Source organism: Anolis sagrei, chromosome 10 (genome assembly GCF_037176765.1).
Source record: "Anolis sagrei isolate rAnoSag1 chromosome 10, rAnoSag1.mat, whole genome shotgun sequence".
NCBI lineage: Eukaryota > Metazoa > Chordata > Lepidosauria > Squamata > Dactyloidae > Anolis > Anolis sagrei.
Window position 1 is genome coordinate 13,280,376 of NC_090030.1, and position 18,913 is coordinate 13,299,288.

At 45.3% G+C, this 18,913-nt stretch overlaps 1 protein-coding gene across 2 annotated transcripts in view; it reads left to right on the forward strand.

The window, feature by feature from the left end:
- The first annotated feature begins 309 nt into the window (after window positions 1-309).
- The window catches only part of LOC132762992 (connector enhancer of kinase suppressor of ras 2-like), a 433,687-nt gene continuing 415,083 nt past the window's right edge, over window positions 310-18,913 (forward strand). Inside the window, exon 1 of one of the 2 annotated variants that reach the window (XM_060756293.2) lies at window positions 310-968. In XM_060756293.2, coding sequence (XP_060612276.2) covers window positions 902-968 — 67 coding nt within the window. In that variant the 5' untranslated portion in view covers window positions 310-901. The remainder of the gene's footprint in view (window positions 969-18,913) is intronic. The other variant, XM_060756292.2, reaches the window with a different exon arrangement.

An 18,913-nucleotide genomic window follows, 5' to 3' on the forward strand; every position in this document is an offset into this window, starting at 1 on the left:
AGGGCAAGCAAATGGGCAGGGGTACATGGGGAAGGTGCTAATTTGGGAGGTTCACGCTCCGCTTGGGCACCACAGGGGCCTTCCTACCTCTGGCATTCTGAACTGGATGATTATACATTCCGGAGATGCCCTGCATTCTTGTGCATATGGAGATGCTCAGCATTTTTTTCCCCTTCCAGCTGCCAAGCCTTAGCACGCTTTCATCCAAATTAGCCGGGGACAGTCAGCATGTTTTGCCACAGCACTGCGAGAAACAATCTGCTCTCCGATTCCAGCTCGTAATCTTATCGGAGGCAATTTCTTTTTTAGATTTAGTCTTTGTCCCTTCCATTCCCTCCCTGGCACTCTAGCCGCCAACCCTGCAACAGCAAGAAGGAAAGGCGTGGAGGGGAGAAAGGGGCTGGAGAGCTGAAGTGTGCATTGTAATGTCACATTTGTGCCAGCCGAACTAAGTAGATCATTGGGTGGGGAGAGAGTGAGAGTGAGAGATAGAGAGAGACTGTCTCTCTCTCTCTCTCTCTCTCCCTCTCCCTCTCCCTCTCTTTTTGGTAAGTAAGTAGAGACATACTGCACCATTTCCTGATTCAGTGAGCTCTGGAGAGTTGCTGGCTGTGTGCAGCAGGGGAGGTGCTAGAGCTGATCAAGCCGCGTAATTTTATACATTACTGAATCAGTGCAGGAGAACCTGGAGGGACAAAGCATCCGCACATCTTTTGGACGGCATCGCCAAAGCCTCTCGCTTTGCCTCCTCCAGCCATGCTCTGAGAGCTTTGTGCATTTCCCTTGCACCCACCCACCTACCCATCTTTTCTCCTCCTTGCTCCCCACTCCTCTTTTTCTCCATCCTCCCATCATTGCTTCCTCCTCCTCCTCCTCCTGGTGTAAATGACAGAGTCGTCTGATGATGGCCCTTGTTATGGAACCTATTAGCAAGTGGACGCCCAAACAAGTAGTGGATTGGATGAAAGGTAAGAGTCTCTCTGTATTAACAGTGGAGCTTTCTTCTCTTTTCTGTTTCTCTCTCTCTCTTTCTCTCTCTCTCTCTCCTTCCTTCCTGGCTTCTCAATAAGCTGTGCATGATGCATTCTTGTGACCTGGATCCCGCACCTTTTGGATGTGCAGTGGATTTTTTTTTGAAAGGGGGGTGTAGTACGGGATCTGTCTGTCCTCTCTTTTCCAAGCAAGTTGCTCATGAGTGAAGGGCACGGTTGAATGGAGAAGCTGGCCTTTTTGTCAGTCTGGAACTGGGAAGTCCCTTTGGAAATCTCAGGATGCATCTCAGTGCAAATTCTGGCAGGACTAGAGGAGTGTCTGCAGGCGCCTTTAAGAAGACCCCACTGAGTCATGGCACAGTGGGATGATGTTATGCCTGGCTCGGCGTGTCTCTCTGCATGTGTCTCTGTGTGCATTTTAATTGTCCCATTCGGTCTCTGACATGTTTGGAACAGGTGCCACAAGCTGGACTCAGTTGCAACACTCTTAATGTGTCTCTCTGTGTGTAGTTTGACAGGAGGGAGGGGAAGGGAGGTGGGGTGGTCACGACAATGAAGTCTGCCCTCTCCCTTGATTCTTGGACCACATCCGGATCGCTCCACTGGGCTTTTCCCAGCTTGTCTTGTGGCTCCTGTGTTTGATCTGCCATGCACTCTCTGTGGCAATCCTGCCCCCCTTTCAGCACCTCGGACAGTGCAGGCCCTGCCATATATGGAGTGTGCATGGAAGGGAATCGGCAGAGAACAACCTTGCTGGGGAAACTTCAAGACAACTTGTCAGGCATGATTAGTATGGGCTCTTCCTGCACCTCCCTCCTTCCCTTCCTCCTTCCACAGATTATGGAGGGCCATAGACTCATGGAGATGTCCACCTTTCCCTTTTGGAATGCACACTTTGTCTTTCACGCTGGTGCAAATATGGGCAGAAGGCACAGAAGTCACTTCTGATGACCATACAGCTAATAGTGTATCCCCACCCTGACATAAGTTGCTGGTAGAAAACTACATAATATATCCGTGGAGACATTGCTTGGAAAGAAAGGCTGATTAATAGTCCACGATAGAAAAGGAACCCATATTTGCTTATGTTTCTAAATAACAGAACTCGGAGTTTGCTTATGAAACATTTATTTATTTATTTATTTATTTATTTATTTATTTATTTATATACAACATGTATATACCACTCTTCTAACCCCAAAGAGGACTCTGAGTGGCTAACAAGATATATATACATACAATATATTACATTATTAGCATAGTACAATATCAGTGTTATATATTACTATATTGTACTACACCATTATATTGCAATATTATTAGTAATATAACATGTAACATAAATATATAATTATAATATCATATTATTAGTAGTATTAGTATTATATTGATTACATTATAATATTATAAATATTACATGTATATACAATATATTATATTATTATTATTAGTAGTAGTAATATAAAATATATACTTATAATATTGTATTATTATTAGTAGCATTATACTGTATTACATTATAATATTATATGTATATACAATATATTATATTATTAGTAAAGCACAGGAAATAAGATGGAACTGTCTTCAACTGTAGCCCCCTCTCTCTTCACTCTGCACTCATTAGAATGGTGTGCACATGCATACAGTCATGTGCAAAAAATAGGATATCCTGTAACATTATGGAGAAAGACTGTAATTAATTTTTAAGCATAATACTATACATTATTATAAAACCTATAGACTCTTCTCTGCATGATTTTTTTTTCATGTGAGGAGCGACTGGTGTGGGAGAATTGGCCATCTGCAAGGACATTGCCCAGGGGATGCCCAGATGTTTTGATGTTTTACCATTCTTTTGGGAGGCTTCTCTCATGTCCATGCATGGGGAGCTGGAGCTGACAGAGGGAGTTTACCCATGCTCTCCCCAGATTCGAACCTCGGACCTGTCAATCTTCAGTCCTGCTGACACAAGGGTTTAACCCATTGTGCCTCTGTGGGCTCTATGAAATTGAAATAGTGAGAGTGGCTCACCAGGAAGGGAACCTCTTTATGTTCGATGATACTAGGTTTTGACCGGCACAAAATCTGATATCTAGAGAGAGTTGTGGTCTGGATCACAATCCCCAAACTGGTTACATAGCATGTCTTAATCTGTTATATTTAAAGGACATGGTGGAGCCTTTCTGAAATTGTTGAAATGCACTCTCTGCTCCTTCTCTTCCATCTTCTTTCTCCCCTACCAACCATACTTTGTATAAATGTTATTGTAAGCAAGAAGATGAGCTACACACATGTTCAGCATAGGCAATCACATGTGTGCATAATGTCTAATTTCTTTATGAAGCCATCAATTCAAAGAAGTCAAAGGACTCACTCAAATAAGCTTAGCTGCTAGGTCTCACAATGACTAAATGTAGGGAGACTTTTAGATCCTGGTGTCCAAGGAAGGCAGCATCTAAGCCAGGCACGGGCAAACTTTGGCCCTCCATGTGTTTTGGACTTCAACTCCCACAATTCCTGGCTTCAGGCCCTTTCCTTTTCCCCCTCAGCCGCTTAAGCTTAAGCGGCTGAGGGGGAAAAGGAAAGGGCCTGAAGCCAGGAATTGTGGAAGTTGAAGTCCAAAACACATGGAGGGCCAAAGTTTGCCCATGCCTGATCTAAGCTCTAGAGTAGAGCTCGGGAAACAGTGGAGCTCTGCTGTTTTTAGAGCCCAACTCTCATCTGCTCAGAGGCCAATGACCAGGATGATGGGAAATACAGTGCTGAAACACCTGGAAGGTCATGTACTCTTGGTCTCTTTCCTGGAGATCAATGCCATTCCATTTGGGGAGGGTGACATTTTAATGTTATACCATTAATGTGATTGAAAGGCTCAATGCAACTGGGATATTATTATTGTTATTCATTATACCACTGGTTTGTATATATATTCAAGTTTTATTGGATTGTTCTACTTTTGGGATGTGAAACAAAGGCTGGAGGATGCTTGCCGTAGATGCAGGCAAAACCTCTGAGGATGCTTGCCATAGATGCAGGCAAAACGTCAGGATAAATGCCTCTAGAACATGGCCACATAGCCCCAAAAAACCTACAACAACCCGGTGATTCCAGCCTTCAACAATACAAAGGCTGGGTTCAGGCTAAACCTTCGTGCCCTTGGAATGATTGCCCTTTTAGTACCTCAAACAGGTTTCAGAAGAGCAAATGTACAGCTCTTAGTGGTATAGTTGTAACATCTGGTATCAGGCAAATGAGTAGATTAATTTATTTATTTGCACCATTTATATGCCTCCCTTCTCACCCCAAAGCGGACTCAGAGCGGCTTACAAGATACACACACAGTATATTATATTCTTAGCATACAACATCAGTATTAAATATTACTATATTGTACTACACCATTATATTGTAATATTATTACTAATAGGTACGTAAAGGTTTTTCCCTGACATGAAGTCCAGTCGTGTCCAACTCTGGGGTGTGGTGCTCATCTCCCTTTCTAAGCCGAAGAGCCGGCGTTGTCCATAGACACCTCCAAGGTCATGTGGCCAGCATGACTGCATGGAGTGCCGTTACATTCCCGCTGGAGCAATACATATTGATCTACTCACATTTGCATGTTTTAGAACTGCTAGGCTGGCAGAAGCTGGGGCTAACAGCGGGAGCTCACCCTGCTCCCCGGATTCGAACCTGCGACCTTTTGGTCAACAAGCGTAGCAGCTCAGCTGTTTAACCCACTGCACCACTGGGAGCTACTATTAATATTAGTAGTAATTTTTTATTTTTTTATTTATCGTGTCAGGAGCAACCAGACATTTGTATTACATTTTAAACAAAACAAACAAATAAACAGACAGACAGACAGACAGACAAAACACAAAGTTTGCAAGCTTGGTAGTTGATTAAATGTCCTTTGACCAGTATCTGGCCACTTGGAGTGCCTCCAGAAGCGACCAGAAGTAGTAATATTACATTATTATTATTATTATTATTATTAGTAATATTTCATGCAATATAAATATATAATTATAATAAATACAAAGCAGAGGGATTTTTCTGGCTGGCTATGGATTGTGCTGAGTTTCGAGAAAGTGAGTGAGTGAGGATGAAGAGGGCAGGAAAAGAAGACGCCTGCACCCTTTTCCTTTCCATCGCAAAGCGATTGCAATGCATTTTCTTACCGTCAGACTTCTATCACACACACACACACACAACTAGGTCATTGAACACACCCATCCATCTGCTTCTTTGAAATGTAACAGTGGCCCAGTGGGAAAAGATGGAGTTGCCACAATGACATTTAGTTTGAATCTAAGTTCACAATGTTCCTTTTTCAAGAGAGAGAAAGAAATAATCTTTAGTTAAAGCCATTCTGTTTCTGCTTTGGAGAATGATCTTTGTGGCTCATAACACATGCAAGGGAAATCCTCTGCAGCATTATGGGTTGTTCTCTGAAAACTAAATTTTCTGTAATCAGATACAAATGTAACGGCCACTGAGATCTGAAAAGGCAAGCAGGGATTCAGGCTTCCCTTTAAGACCATTTCATTGCATTCCCCACTATCAAGGATTACATTTTCTAGTAGCGAACGGAGAGGGAGGTTGGTTCGGTGTGGTGTTGCAACTGAAATGCGATGAAATGAGCACAAGGCTGAAGCTGCTTATCGTTTGGGGCACTTTACTTACAGAGATTGGCTTCAGTGGTGCCATTGTGCAGCCCAAACAGATTGGTTGCCTTGGCCCACGTGACTTTATGTAGTGATGTCATCATGTAGAGATATAGAGTATATACATCCGTTTACAACCTGGTTCCACATTGGGAGGAGGAGGCATTTCATCCCTGTGTGACTCATTTATGAAGGAGGAAATTCCAGAATGGTATTCCCCTCTATCTCATATCCTAAGAAGCTTTTAAAAAATGGATTGTAAATCTGCCTAAAAGGATGATCGGAAAATCAGGACAATATCAGTTGAAACATTCACACCTAGCTCCAGCAGACAAAAGTCCTTTATCCCACCCTGGTCTTTCCACAGATATATAAACCCATTTTCCTACTTCCAACAGACCTCACTACCTCTGAGGATGCTTGCCATAGATGCAGGCAAAACGTCAGGAGAGAATGCCTCTAGAACATGGACATATAGCCCGGAAAACCTACAACAACCCAATCAGGACAATAAATATCCCAACCATCCTTAGTCCTAATGTTTGAAAGAAAACTATGGTGGAAACATGGATCGAAAACCTTCCTCTCCCTTTAGTGGTTAGGATACCACAAACTCCTACTCAGCTGTCTAAAGGTGGCATAGAGGTGAATCCAAACACTCCACATCTATCCCAGTAGACCCACGCTGTGCCAAGTTCCAACTGGTAAGGCTTTGGATCATTGAGTCAGTTCTCCACGTTCTCTGAGGTTTGGGGTACCAGTTCCTTGTGAAAGTGAAAAATCAAATCTGTTTGTTACACTCCAGGACATGAAAAGCCCCCTGACTTTAAACACAACACTGTTGGATGGAAAACAATCCTTTTATTGAAGATAATTTTTTAAAAAATAAAGTAAATACACACTTGAAAGAAATAGGTAAATCCAATTAGGTAGGAAGATAAGCAGGAGCAAAGTAGTCCAGGGGAAAAATCCAGTAAAGTCCATAAAAAACAAAGTCAAAACTTCCCAAATAAAATGCAAGAAATCAGAAAACATGAATCCAAAGCATGAATATAAAAGCATTAAATTAAAAATTTACAAATGTGGATGGATTGCTATAGTATCCTGCAATAGGCAGTCATATGAACACCTACTAGAGTTGCACGTGGATCCGTTTTCCTTCATTACATCATTTTTTTCTTTGGGAGCACGTAACACGAAGCCCCGTCCCAGTACGAAAATCAGCTCAACACAAAAGCAAGCAGGAGCCAATCCCGGCTCCTCGCCTGCTTTTCATGAGCAGCCTCCTGGCCTTGGAAAGAGTGCGTATGTGGCGTCCAGGCCCAGAAAGCATGCACGCCAGCCTGCAGCTGAGCACCTCCTCTGGAGTAAGAGAACTTGCCGCCTTGCTTTGAAACGTGTGTGTGGTGTGCAGGTCCAGAAAGTGTGTGCCTGCCTACAGCCAAGTACCTCCTCTGGAGTAAGAGAACTTGCCTTCTTGCTTTGAAAAGTGTGTGTGGTATGCAGGTCCAGAAAGTGTGAGTGTCTGCCTACAGCCAAGTACCTCCTCTGGAGTAAGAGAACTTCTTGCTTTGAAAAGTGTGTGTGGTGTGCAGGTCCAGAAAGTGTGTGCGCCTGCCTACAGCCAAGTACCTCCTCTGGAGTAAGAGAACTTGCCTCCTTGCTTAGAAAAGTGTGTGTGGTGTGCAGGTCCAGAAAGTGTGTGCGCCTGCCTACAGCCAAGTACCTCCTCTGGAGTAAGAGAACTTGCCTCCTTGCTTAGAAAAGTGTGTGTGGTGTGCAGGTCCCGAAAGTGTGCGTGTCTGCCTACAGCCAAGTACCTCCTCTGGAGTAAGAGAACTTGCCTCCTTGCTTAGAAAAGTGTGTGTGGTGTGCAGGTCCAGAAAGTGTGCGTGCCTGCCTACAGCCAAGTACCTCCTCTGGAGTAAGAGAATTTGCCTTCTTGCTTTGAAAAGTGTGTGTGGTGTGCAGGTCCAGAAAGTGTGTGTGCCTGCCTACAGCCATGTACCTCCTCTGGAGTAAGAGAACTCGCCTTCTTGCTTTGAAAAGTGTGTGTGGTGTGCAGGTCCAGAGAGTGTGTGCGCCTGCCTACAGCCAAGTACCTCCTCTGGAGTAAGAGAACTTGCCTCCTTGCTTAGAAAAGTGTGTGTGGTGTGCAGGTCCCAAAAGTGTGTGTGTCTGCCTACAGCCAAGTACCTCCTCTGGAGTAAGACAACTTGCCTCCTTGCGTTGAAAAGTGTGTGTGGTGTGCAGGTCCAGAAAGTGTGCGTGCCTGCCTACAGCCAAGTACCTCCTCTGGAGTAAGAGAACTTGCCTCCTTGCTTAGAAAAGTGTGTGTAGTGTGCAGGTCCTGAAAGTGTGTGTGTCTGCCTACAGCCAAGTACCCTCTCTGGAGTAAGACAACTTGCCGCCTTGCTTTGAAACGTGTGTGTGGTGTGCAGGTCCAGAAAGTGTGTGCTTGCCTACAGCCAAGTACCTCCTCTGGAGTAAGAGAACTTGCCTCCTTGCTTTAAAAAGTGTGTGTGGCGTGCAGGTCCAGAAAGTGTGTGCACCTGCATACAGCCAAGTACCTCCTCTGGAGTAAGAGAACTTGCCTCCTTGCTTTGAAAAGTGTGTGTGGTATGCAGGTCCAGGGAGTGTGTGTGCCTGCCTACAGCCAAGTAACTCCTCTGGAGTAGGAGAACTTGCCTCCTTGCCTTGAAAAGTATGTGTGGTGTGGAGGTCCAGAAAATGTGTGCGTCTGCCTACAGCTGGGTGCCTCCCCTAGAGTAAGAAACAGGTAAGAAGCCTCCCTAAAGCATGCAGCTGAGTGCCTCTCCTCTAGAGTAGAACTTACATGCCAGGACGAAGAGCCTGGGAAGACTCTCACCTCCCAATAATGAGCTGATAGAAAACAGATCTTTCAGCACCCCAGAGCAAAAACAGATATCTGCCTTTTGATTTTGGGAGGCTCCCAAAAATGGATCGGGGTCTCCACCAAAAGCAAGGACACAAAGCAGGTCAAGGTTTACCTGGATTGCACAAGCTTAATGCCTACCTAAATATGGAGAGGTTTAACGCCATCAGGTGTATCCATTATTAATTAACCAATCAATTAATCAGAACAATGTTAGATAAAGCAAAATGTGGTATACCCGTGGAGTGTTTGGGGCAAAATATGGGCATTGTTTTCCAAACAAGTATTCTGACCTCAAAGCAAATCCTCAAATTTCAATCTTCACTCAAAGTAAGACACAGAACATTGTCCACACCTTGAACTATTATGTGCTCACATTATACTTTTTTAAGTTGCCCTCCTCTGGACATATTCCAGCTTGTCAACATCTCCCCTCAATTGCGGTGCCCAGAATTGGACACGGTGTGATTCCAGGTGTGGTCTGACCAAGGCAGAATAGAGAGGTAGCATTAGTTTCCTGGACCTAGGCACTGGATTCCTAAATTTTGCAGACCTTTTTTTTTAGTAGTCTATGGTATCCATAGAGATCCCCTTCAGCATCACATTGCAAACAAACCATGCCAGTCCTCAAACCCTCTGATCATTCCAAATAAAATGCCCATCACTGTAACATCTAGCGCCATTGAATCTCACAATTGCAGTAGGTATCAAAATAGTAGCTTTCTCCATGTCAAAACCAACTGCTCATTTTCATCTCCCTTTACTGAAAAGAACTCTCTTGTTCCTGTTGCTGTGATGACTAATAATTGAGAGGTCTCTTCAAAAAAAATTGATGGATGACAAGTCAATAATAGCTAAGAAAGAAACTTCCATGTTCAGAGGAAATCTACCCAATTAAGAGAACTGCAGGTAGCCTATACACCAGTCATTAATAATACTGTGGTGGGCCCGTTTCTGTACGAAGGACTCTTGCTATGGGTTGCCTTGAGGCGATATCTAACACACTCTTGGACTTCACAAAGTGGTGTTGATATCCTGGGATATTCCTGCCATGTATTTTTATGAGAAATCACCCAATTATTAGCTCATTTTTCTGAATGGCAAATGCCCAATGTAGGGCAGTATCCCATTTCTTACACTTCCAGGTAAAGATGGTGTAAGGTAGATGCTAAGGACAGAAGGGGTCAGGCAGCAGTTTTCAAGTGCAACTTTCATGGGAGTAATGGTGCAAATAAATATTTGTCTACCTGGTAGTGACTATTATTCCATGTATCAGAACTTACTCCCAGGTAGTTTGTTACAAGACTACAGCCAGAGAAGTACAGAAATGTGTTTAGGAGTTCTGAACATAATGGTGAATCTGTTTTCGACAGGAGTGTTTATTTATTTTATTTATTTACAATATTTCTACCCCACTCTTTTCAACCCCTGAGGGGGGACTCAGAGCGGCTAACACTGGCAGCAATTGGATGCCACCTTATTACAATACACAATAATATAAAAACCATGAATACACAATAGATTAAAACAACAACATTAATTATACAGTCATAGTAGCCGTTTCTATTATCATAACAATCATCCTATGGTCCAATTCAATGTCCAAAGTGCCATTGTGCCTGCTAGCCAAAAGCCTGGTTCCAAAACCATGATTTCAGTTTTTTCCTAAAGGAAAGGAGGGAGGACGCTGATCTAATCTCACTGGGGAGTGAATTCCACAAGCGGGGGATCACCACCGAAAAGGCCCTGTCCCTCATCCCCACCCAACATGTTTGCGAGGCCAGTGGGACTGAGAGCAGGGCTTCCCCAGTGGATCTTAAACTACGAGGTGGAGCATAGAGGTAGATACATTCGTACAAGTAAGCTGGGCCGGAGTCATATAGGGGTTTATTGGCCAAGACCAGCACTTTGAATTGTGCTCAGAAATGGACTGGCAGCCAGTGGAGTTGACATAGCAGGGGGGTGGTATGCTCCCTGTATGGCACTCTGGTGAGCAATCTGGCTGCCACTCATTGGACTAGTTGAAGTTTCCAAACAGTCTTCAAAGGCAACCCCACGTAGAGTGTGTTGCAGTAATCTATTCGGGATGTAACCAGAGCATGGACCACCGTGGCCAGATCAGGCTTCCCAAGGCACGGGCACAGCTGGTGCACAAGCTTTAATTGTGCTCAACCTGTGCTTCTATCTACAGTAGGCCCTCCACATTTTGGGGTTTCATGTTTGTGCATTTGATTTGGCCATTGTGGTCCACACCTTAGTTATCTCTAGATTGGACTATTGCAATGCACTCTACTTGGGGCTGCCCTTGAAGATGGCCCAGAAACTTCAACTGGTCCAACGATCGGCAGCCAGACTGCTAACTGGAGCAAATTACAGGAAGCAGTCTACTCCCCTGTTTAAGGAGCTCCACTGGCTGCCATTTATTTTCTGGTCTCAATTCAAGGTGCAGGTTATCACCTACAAAGCCCTGAACGGTTTGGGACACGCCTACCTTTGTGACTGCATTTTCTTCTACGAACTTGCATGATCCCTTCGATCTTCTGGGGAGGCCCTCCTCTTGCTCCCACCTCCGTCGCAAGTATGACTTGTGGGGACGAGGGAGAGGGCCTTCTCTGTGGAAAACCATATTTAATAAGCCTTGGCACTATAAGAGGGTTTTGCAAGACCAGTTGTTCTCGTTGCAACAGTGTAGTAATGGTGAGGAGGCAGACCATATTTTAGTTCTTGCAGGCAAGTGGTGGATCATGGACTACAGGTTGGGAACCATTGATCTAGATCCAGGGAAGTCATACTCTCCCTCTATTCTATTCTGACTTGGTCAGACCACACCTGGAATCACACTGTGTCCAATTCTAGGCATGACAGTTGAAGGAAGATGTTGACAAGCTGGAATGTGTCCAGAGGAGGGCAACTAATAGGTTCAAGGGTCTGGAGAACAAGCCCTATGAGGAGCGACTTAAAGAGCTGGGCATGTTTAGCCTGCAGAAGAGAAGGTGGAGAGGAGACATGATGAAGGCCATGCATTAAGATGTGATGGGAAGTCATAAGGAGGAGGGAGCAAGCTTTCACTGTCCTAGAATCTAGGATGCAGAACAATGGCTTCAAACTTCCACCTGAACATGAGGAAGAACTTTTTCACTGTGAGAGTTGTTCAGCAGTGGAACTCTCTGCCGTGGAGTGTGGTGGAGGCTCCTTCTTTGGTGGCTTTGAAACAGAAGCTGGATCGCCATCTGTCGGGGATGCTTTGAATGTGATTTTCATGCTTTTTGGCAGAATGGGGTTGGACTGGATAGGCCATGAGGTCTCTTCCAACTCCATTATTTTATGATTAGCCTTCAGGAGGCTGAGAGGAGACATGATGAGGGCCACATATAAATCTGTGAGGGAAATCATAGGAAGGATGGAGCAAGCTTGTTTTCACTGCCCTGGAGACTAGGACACAGAGCAATGGCTTCAAACTACAGGATAGGAGATTCCACCTGAACATGAGGAAGAACTTCCTCACTGTGAGAGCTGTTGAGCAGTGGAACTCTCTATCCCGGAGTGTGGTGGAGGCTCCTTCTTTGGAGGCTTTTGAAGAGAGGCTGGATGGCCATCTGTCAGGGGTGCTTCTTGGCAGGGGGTTGGATTGGATGGCCCATGAGGTCTCTTCCAACTCTTCTATGATTAGCCTGCAGAAGGCTGAGAAGACACATGAGGAAGAACTTCCTCACTGTGAGAGCTGTTGAGCAGTGGAACGCTCTACCCCGAAGTGTGGTGGGGGCTCCTTCTTTGGAGGTTTTTGAAGAGAGGCTGGATGGCCATCTGTCAGGGGTGCTTCTTGGCAGGGGGTTGGACTGGATGGCCCATGAAGTCTCTTCCAACTCTAGGATTCTATGATTAGCCTGCAGAAGGCTGAGAGGAGACATGATGAGGGCCACATATCAGTCTGTGAGGAAAATCATCAGAATGAAGGAGCAAGCTTGTTTTTTCTGCCCTGGAGACTAGAACATGGAACAATGGCTTCAAACTACAGGAAAGGAGATTCCAACCTGAACATTAGGAAGAACTTCCTAATTGTGAGGAGATCTGTTCAGAAGTGGAACTCTCTGCCCTGGAGTGTGGTGGAGGCTCCTTCTTTGGAGGCTTTTAAGCAGAAGCTGGATGACCATCTGTTGGGGGTGCTTTGAATGCCATTTTCCTGCTTCATGGCCAAATGGGGTTGTATGAGGTCTCTTCCAATTCTATGATTCTATGAAAGAAAGATTCAGTCCTTTCCTTCCCTTGCTGTAGTTTTGGGGACATTTCCTGCACCTGAATTTCCTGCACCTCCAGGAGTCCTTCCTTCCAAGCAAGAATGTATTATGGGTGAAGGAAATCCCCATTATCAGTCACGATTCACCTCTAGCACCCCCTTCCTCAGCTCCCACTGGGTTTGAGCAGCATCTATTTTTAACTGCTACCAGCACTATATTTTTAGCCGGGCTTCCTATTAAATAAAACATAGGCATCTTTGTTGGCGCATTCAACCCTCCACTGTGACATTTCTTTGGGCAGCCTATTTATCCACCTTCACATGCGTTTGCTCTTGCAGCCGAGAGATGCCATGTGTATATAAATGAACCGTTTGGTGTGTGACCCGACACAGCGTTCCTAATAAAACCGCAGCAGCAGCAGCATCGGTTGCAGACCTCAGGAGCCCATGGGCTGGTAAATATATAAGATCAGTCCATTCTTAAATGCAGCTCCAGCTTCACATGGAGTCCTTCCTTCCGAGGCTTGCTGATTGATAGCTGTGTTTTGCCTGCCAAAGCTCCAGAGGATGGGATGAGAATGAATGCTCACATGCAAATTCTCTTTTTCATAAAAGGCAAACCCAGTTTCCACGCCTCTTGCGTTGGGCTATGGCTCTGACCAAAAAAACAAACAAATTTGGGTGGCCAGTTGATTAATGATGCTGCATTGATCCCCCTTCAGAATAATTACATGTTCTCAGCAGAAGGGTTTTCCTTCCAGTGCAATCCTCTGGTTTGAAGATAGTTCATTAAACAGAGAAAGAGAGAAAGAAGGATGGGAGGGGCAGGGAAGGAAAGAGGCCGATGACGCGCATAAGCTTGTTAACATTCGCCTCACACGGCTTTCTGGCAAACCCCTTCTCATTCGTTCTGTTTTGCCTTCTCATTAAGTCACTACCTGCTTTGTAGCAAGCAATGTGTCACGAAAAGGGAGTCTCCCAGATTTGCAGAAAGTGATGCATTAAAAAAAAGAGAAAAGGCAATTGCAATGCACAGTGGAATACCCAAGCACGTTTCCTCATCCTCCAGCCATGCGTGGATTAGCCTGTCTCTTCCTTCTACATGCCAAGTACACTTTGCCACTCCGGTTCTCTAAGGGCATATCCACAAGAGAGACTTAAAGTGAAGAGAGAGGGGGCCAGGGGACAGTTCCATCTTGTCTCCTGCATATGTCACTAGTTGGGGACCCCCCCCCCCCCCAATAACAACTGCCATCCTGGGCCAGAGTGAAGAGAGAGGGGGGCAGAGGACAGTTCCACCTTGTCTTTTGCATATGTCATCAATTGGGGACCCCCACCCAGCACCAACTGTTGCTCTGGACCAGAGTGAAGAGAGAAGGGGCCAGGGGACAGTTCCATCTTGTCTCCTGCATATGTCATCAGTTGGGGACCCCTTCCCCCAGCACTGCTGCTCTGGGCCAGAGTGAAGAGAGGGGGGGCAGGGGACAATTCCATCTTGTCTCCTGCATATGTCATCAGCTGGGGACCCCCCCCCCCCAGCAGCAACTGCAACTCTGGGCCAGAGTGAAGAGAGAGGGGGTCAGGGACAGTTCCATCTTGTCTCCTGCATATGTCATCAGCTAGGGACCCCTCCCCCCCCAGCACCAACTGTTGCTCTGGGCCAAAGTGAAAAGAGAGGGAGCCAAGGGACAGTTCCGTCTTGTCTCCTGCATATGTCATCAGCTGGGGACCCCTCCCCCCCCCCAGCACCAACTGCCACTCTGGGCCAAAGTGAAAAGAGAGGGAGCCAGGGGACAGTTCCGTCTTGTCTCCTGCATATGTCATCAGCTGGGGACCCCTTCCCCCCAGCACCAACTGTTGCTCTGGACCAGAGTGAAGAGAGAAGGGGCCAGGGGACAGTTCCATCTTGTCTCCTGCATATGTCATCAGTTGGGGACCCCTTCCCCCAGCACTGCTGCTCTGGGCCAGAGTGAAGAGAGAGGGGGCCAGGGGACAATTCCATCTTGTCTCCTGCATATGTCATCAGCTGGGGACCCCCCCCCCCCCAGCAACAACTGCCACTCTGGGCCAAAGTGAAGAGAGAGGGGGTCAGGGACAGTTCCATCTTGTCTCCTGCATATGTCATCAGCTGGGGACCCCTTCCCCCCAGCACCAAATGTTGCTCTGGGTCTGAGTGAAGAGAGAGGGGGCCAGGGGACAGTTCTATCTTGTCTCCTGCATATGTCATCAGCTGGGGACCCCTCCCCCCCCCAGCACCAACTGCCACTCTGGGCCAAAATGAAAAGAGAGGGAGCCAGGGGACAGTTCCGTCTTGTCTCCTGCATATGTCATCAGCTGGGGACCCCTTCCCCCCAGCACCAACTGTTGCTCTGGACCAGAGTGAAGAGAGAAGGGGCCAGGGGACAGTTCCATCTTGTCTCCTGCATATGTCATCAGTTGGGGACCCCTTCCCCCAGCACTGCTGCTCTGGGCCAGAGTGAAGAGAGAGGGGGCCAGGGGACAATTCCATCTTGTCTCCTGCATATGTCATCAGCTGGGGACCCCCCCCCCCCCCCAGCAACAACTGCCACTCTGGGCCAGAGTGAAGAGAGAGGGGGGCAGGGACAGTTCCATCTTGTCTCCTGCATATGTCATCAGCTGGGGACCCCTTCCCCCCAGCACCAAATGTTGCTCTGGGCCAAAGTGAAAAGAGAGGGAGCCAGGGGACAGTTCCGTCTTGTCTCCTGCATATGTCATCAGCTGGGGACTCCTTCCCCCCAGCATCAAATGTTGCTCTGGGTCAGAATGAAGAGAGAGGGGGCCAGGGGACAGATCCATCTTGTTTCCTGTGCTATGCTAATAATATAATATAATATAATATAATATAATATAATACAATATGCATATAATATTTATAATATTATAATGTAATCAATATAATACTAATACTAATAATAAAGTGATAATAAAATTATATATTTATATTACATGTAATATTACTAATAATATTACAATATAATGGTATAGTACAATATAGAAATATTTAATACTAATATTGTACTATGCTAATAATATAATATATATTGTGTGTGTGTATGCATGTGTGTGTGTGTGTATGGAGTAAGAAGGGCAGCATATAAATGTTGGAAATAAATAAATAAACTGGCTTAACAGCCTTGCCTGATTTATTGGAATCTCAGGAACTGTGAGTGGGATTTCTTTCCCCTTGAAAGGATGGGAAGAGTCTCTTCACAGAAAACATGACAGTGAAATACATTTTCAGGCTTCACTGGATTAATCCAGTGCCCAGTTAAACTGGCAAAGTTTGCATATAAATATTGGAGATGGATAGCACAATCTTGGCTAAACTATCAGCATTTCTATATAGAAACGCTGATAGTTGGGATCACTTGGGATCAGAAGTGTTTTGGATTTTGGAATACCCATTTTTGCCCACTTTACCTGTCTGAATGTATCTCCTCCAATGAACCATCTAGGAGCTTAAAATCGTCTGGTGAGGCCCTGCTCTCAATCCCACCTGCCTCGCAATTGTGATTGGCAGAGACGGAGGACAGGGCCTTCTCAGTGGTGGCCCCCTGGCTATGGAACTCCCTCCCCAGGGAGATTAGATTGCTCCCCCTCCCTCCGAAAAAAGTAAAGACCTGGCTCTTTGAGCAAGCTTTTGAGAATGCAGCGGAATAGATAACACGTAAATAGGAATGATGAACATGGAATGGCCAGGCGATGTTACTGGATAATGTTTTTTACAAGATGACACCGATGATTATATGCTTTAATGGTTTTTCTTTATGTTTTATATTGTAATGTTCCCCAATTCTGGACACCACAATTTAAGGGAGATGCTGACAAGCTGGAATGTGTCCTGAGAAGGGCGACTCAAATGATCAAAGATCTGGAGAACAAGCCCTATGAGGAGTGGCTGAAAGAGCTGCGCATGTTTAGCCTGCAGAAGAGAAGGCTGAGAGGAGACGTGATAGTCATGTATAAATATGTGAGGGGAAGCCATAGGGAGGAGGGAGCAAGTTTGTTTTCTGCTGCCCTGGAGACTAGGACGCGGAACAATGGCTCCAAATTATAGGAAAAGAGATTCCACTTGAACATTAGGAAGAACGTACTCACTTTGAGAGCTGTTCAGCACTGGAACTCTCTGCTCCAGAGTGTGGTGGAGGCTCCTTCTTTGGAGGTTCTTAAACAGAGGCTGGATGGCCATCTGTCGGGGGTGCTTTGAATGCAATTTTCCTGCTTCTTGGCAGAATGGGGTTGGACTGGATGGCCCATGAGGTCTCTTCCAACTCTATGATTCTATGATTCTAAGAGCTGAGAGAGTTTGGCGGGAAGAGAAGTAGTACCCAGAGATAGTTTTTTACATAATATTTTTTAAAAAATATTTTTGTCAGTGAAACAAAGTTTGTGTCCTTGAACCATCAGAAGGCAAAAGTGTCATTCTCTCAGCCACCCAAGTGGACAACTTTGGTTTTTGGACAGCAGGAAAAGGAATGTTCAAGATGTATTAGCACTCCTGAGAAAATTACAGCTTGGAATTTGTGTTAAAAGAACTGTCAGTGCACTTTTAGCAGGTGAATCCAAAAGAGAAGTGAAGTGAGCAAAGCCCCGGACAGATCTGAACCTGCAAATCAAAACGTACTGACATTTCTCAAGTGAAATCTTTGCCCATGATTTGTCCACTTGAATGCACTTCTATGTGATTTGAGCTCGTGCCCAGAGGCATATATTGAAAAAGCCTAGGCTAAATCACCTCTCGAGATGGAGGCAGAAAATGCAAATAAAGCAGCATCCTTCTCTAAAGAACTACTGTCTGATAGTAATTGAAGACAGGGTCTTCTCCAGGCTTGGGTCATTTCAGAAAGCAAATGAGGCAACACCAAAAAAAAATTCTCTTCTTTTTGTGTGTAAAGGAGGAGGGGTCTGCACTGCATATCAGCATTTTACAGCGGAAAACTGAGGCTCTTGCAGCCAAGGTGTTATAAACCAGAGGCTGATGGTTTAATTGATGATTCAGCGGAGTCAGAAGTAGCAACAGCAGATAAGGAGTCAAGTGAAGAGCTGAGTGATAAGAAGGTTCCACGCAGGCCTGTAGCCAGGATTTTGTTTCGGGGGCGGGGGGGGAGGGATGATTTTCAGGGGGGGGGTCGGGGGGCTGAGTTTCAGGGGGGGGGGCTGAGTCTGAGTGAAAGAGGGTCTACCCTAGCAAACCTTTTGTATCATTACCCCAATACCCCCATACATATGGGATATATTGATTATGGTGATCAGATCATAATATGAATAAACATAACAGTTTAAATAATGCACCAGTAAGGCCTTTTCGCGAACCACCATGAGAATTTCGGGGGGGGGGGGGGCTGAAGCCCCTCAAGCCCCCCCCCCCCCCCGGCTACATGCCTGGTTCCACGAGAACCTACCTGTAACTATGGAGACCAACAAAAGTATTTATTTACAAATCAGAGCTAGAAATAGATTGCGTCATTCAGAGAGATTGTGGGAAAGTTGTGAAGGAAATGCATGGGATGATTTCATGGGTGTCTATTACACAACAAGTTGCTTACCTTAAGGTCAGTTCAGGTAACACTGCATTAGAGTGAGAAGCTAAGCCTGAGTTCTATTGCTCCTGGTTCAAGTCAAGCTTTTATTATAGAAATGTTCTATGTTCCTGTTCATGTACTTCCTGTTCAAGTTTTACTAGTTATACCCAATGGATTGTGAACTTACGTTGTATCTGTGATTTCTGGCTGTTTCTAGACTTTATTTATTTATTTATTTATTATTTACTTTGCTTATATACCGCTGTTCTCAGCCCGAAGGCGACTCACAGTGGTTTACACACAATAAAAACAGCAATAATTCAATGCACATATAACAATTGACCACTTAACACATTATCCACTTAATAAACAACAAGCAATTTCACTAAACAATTATTACAATAACCAGCCCAATCGTGTCATCATCAAAGCGTAGTCCAGGTTCGTCGTCCATTGTTCCATTCCTATGTTCAATTACCAATATTGCACTAGATTACTCGAATGCCTGCACAAACATCCAGGTCTTCAACTTTTTTCGGAATGCCATGAGAGATGGTGCCAGCCTAATGTCCGTAGGA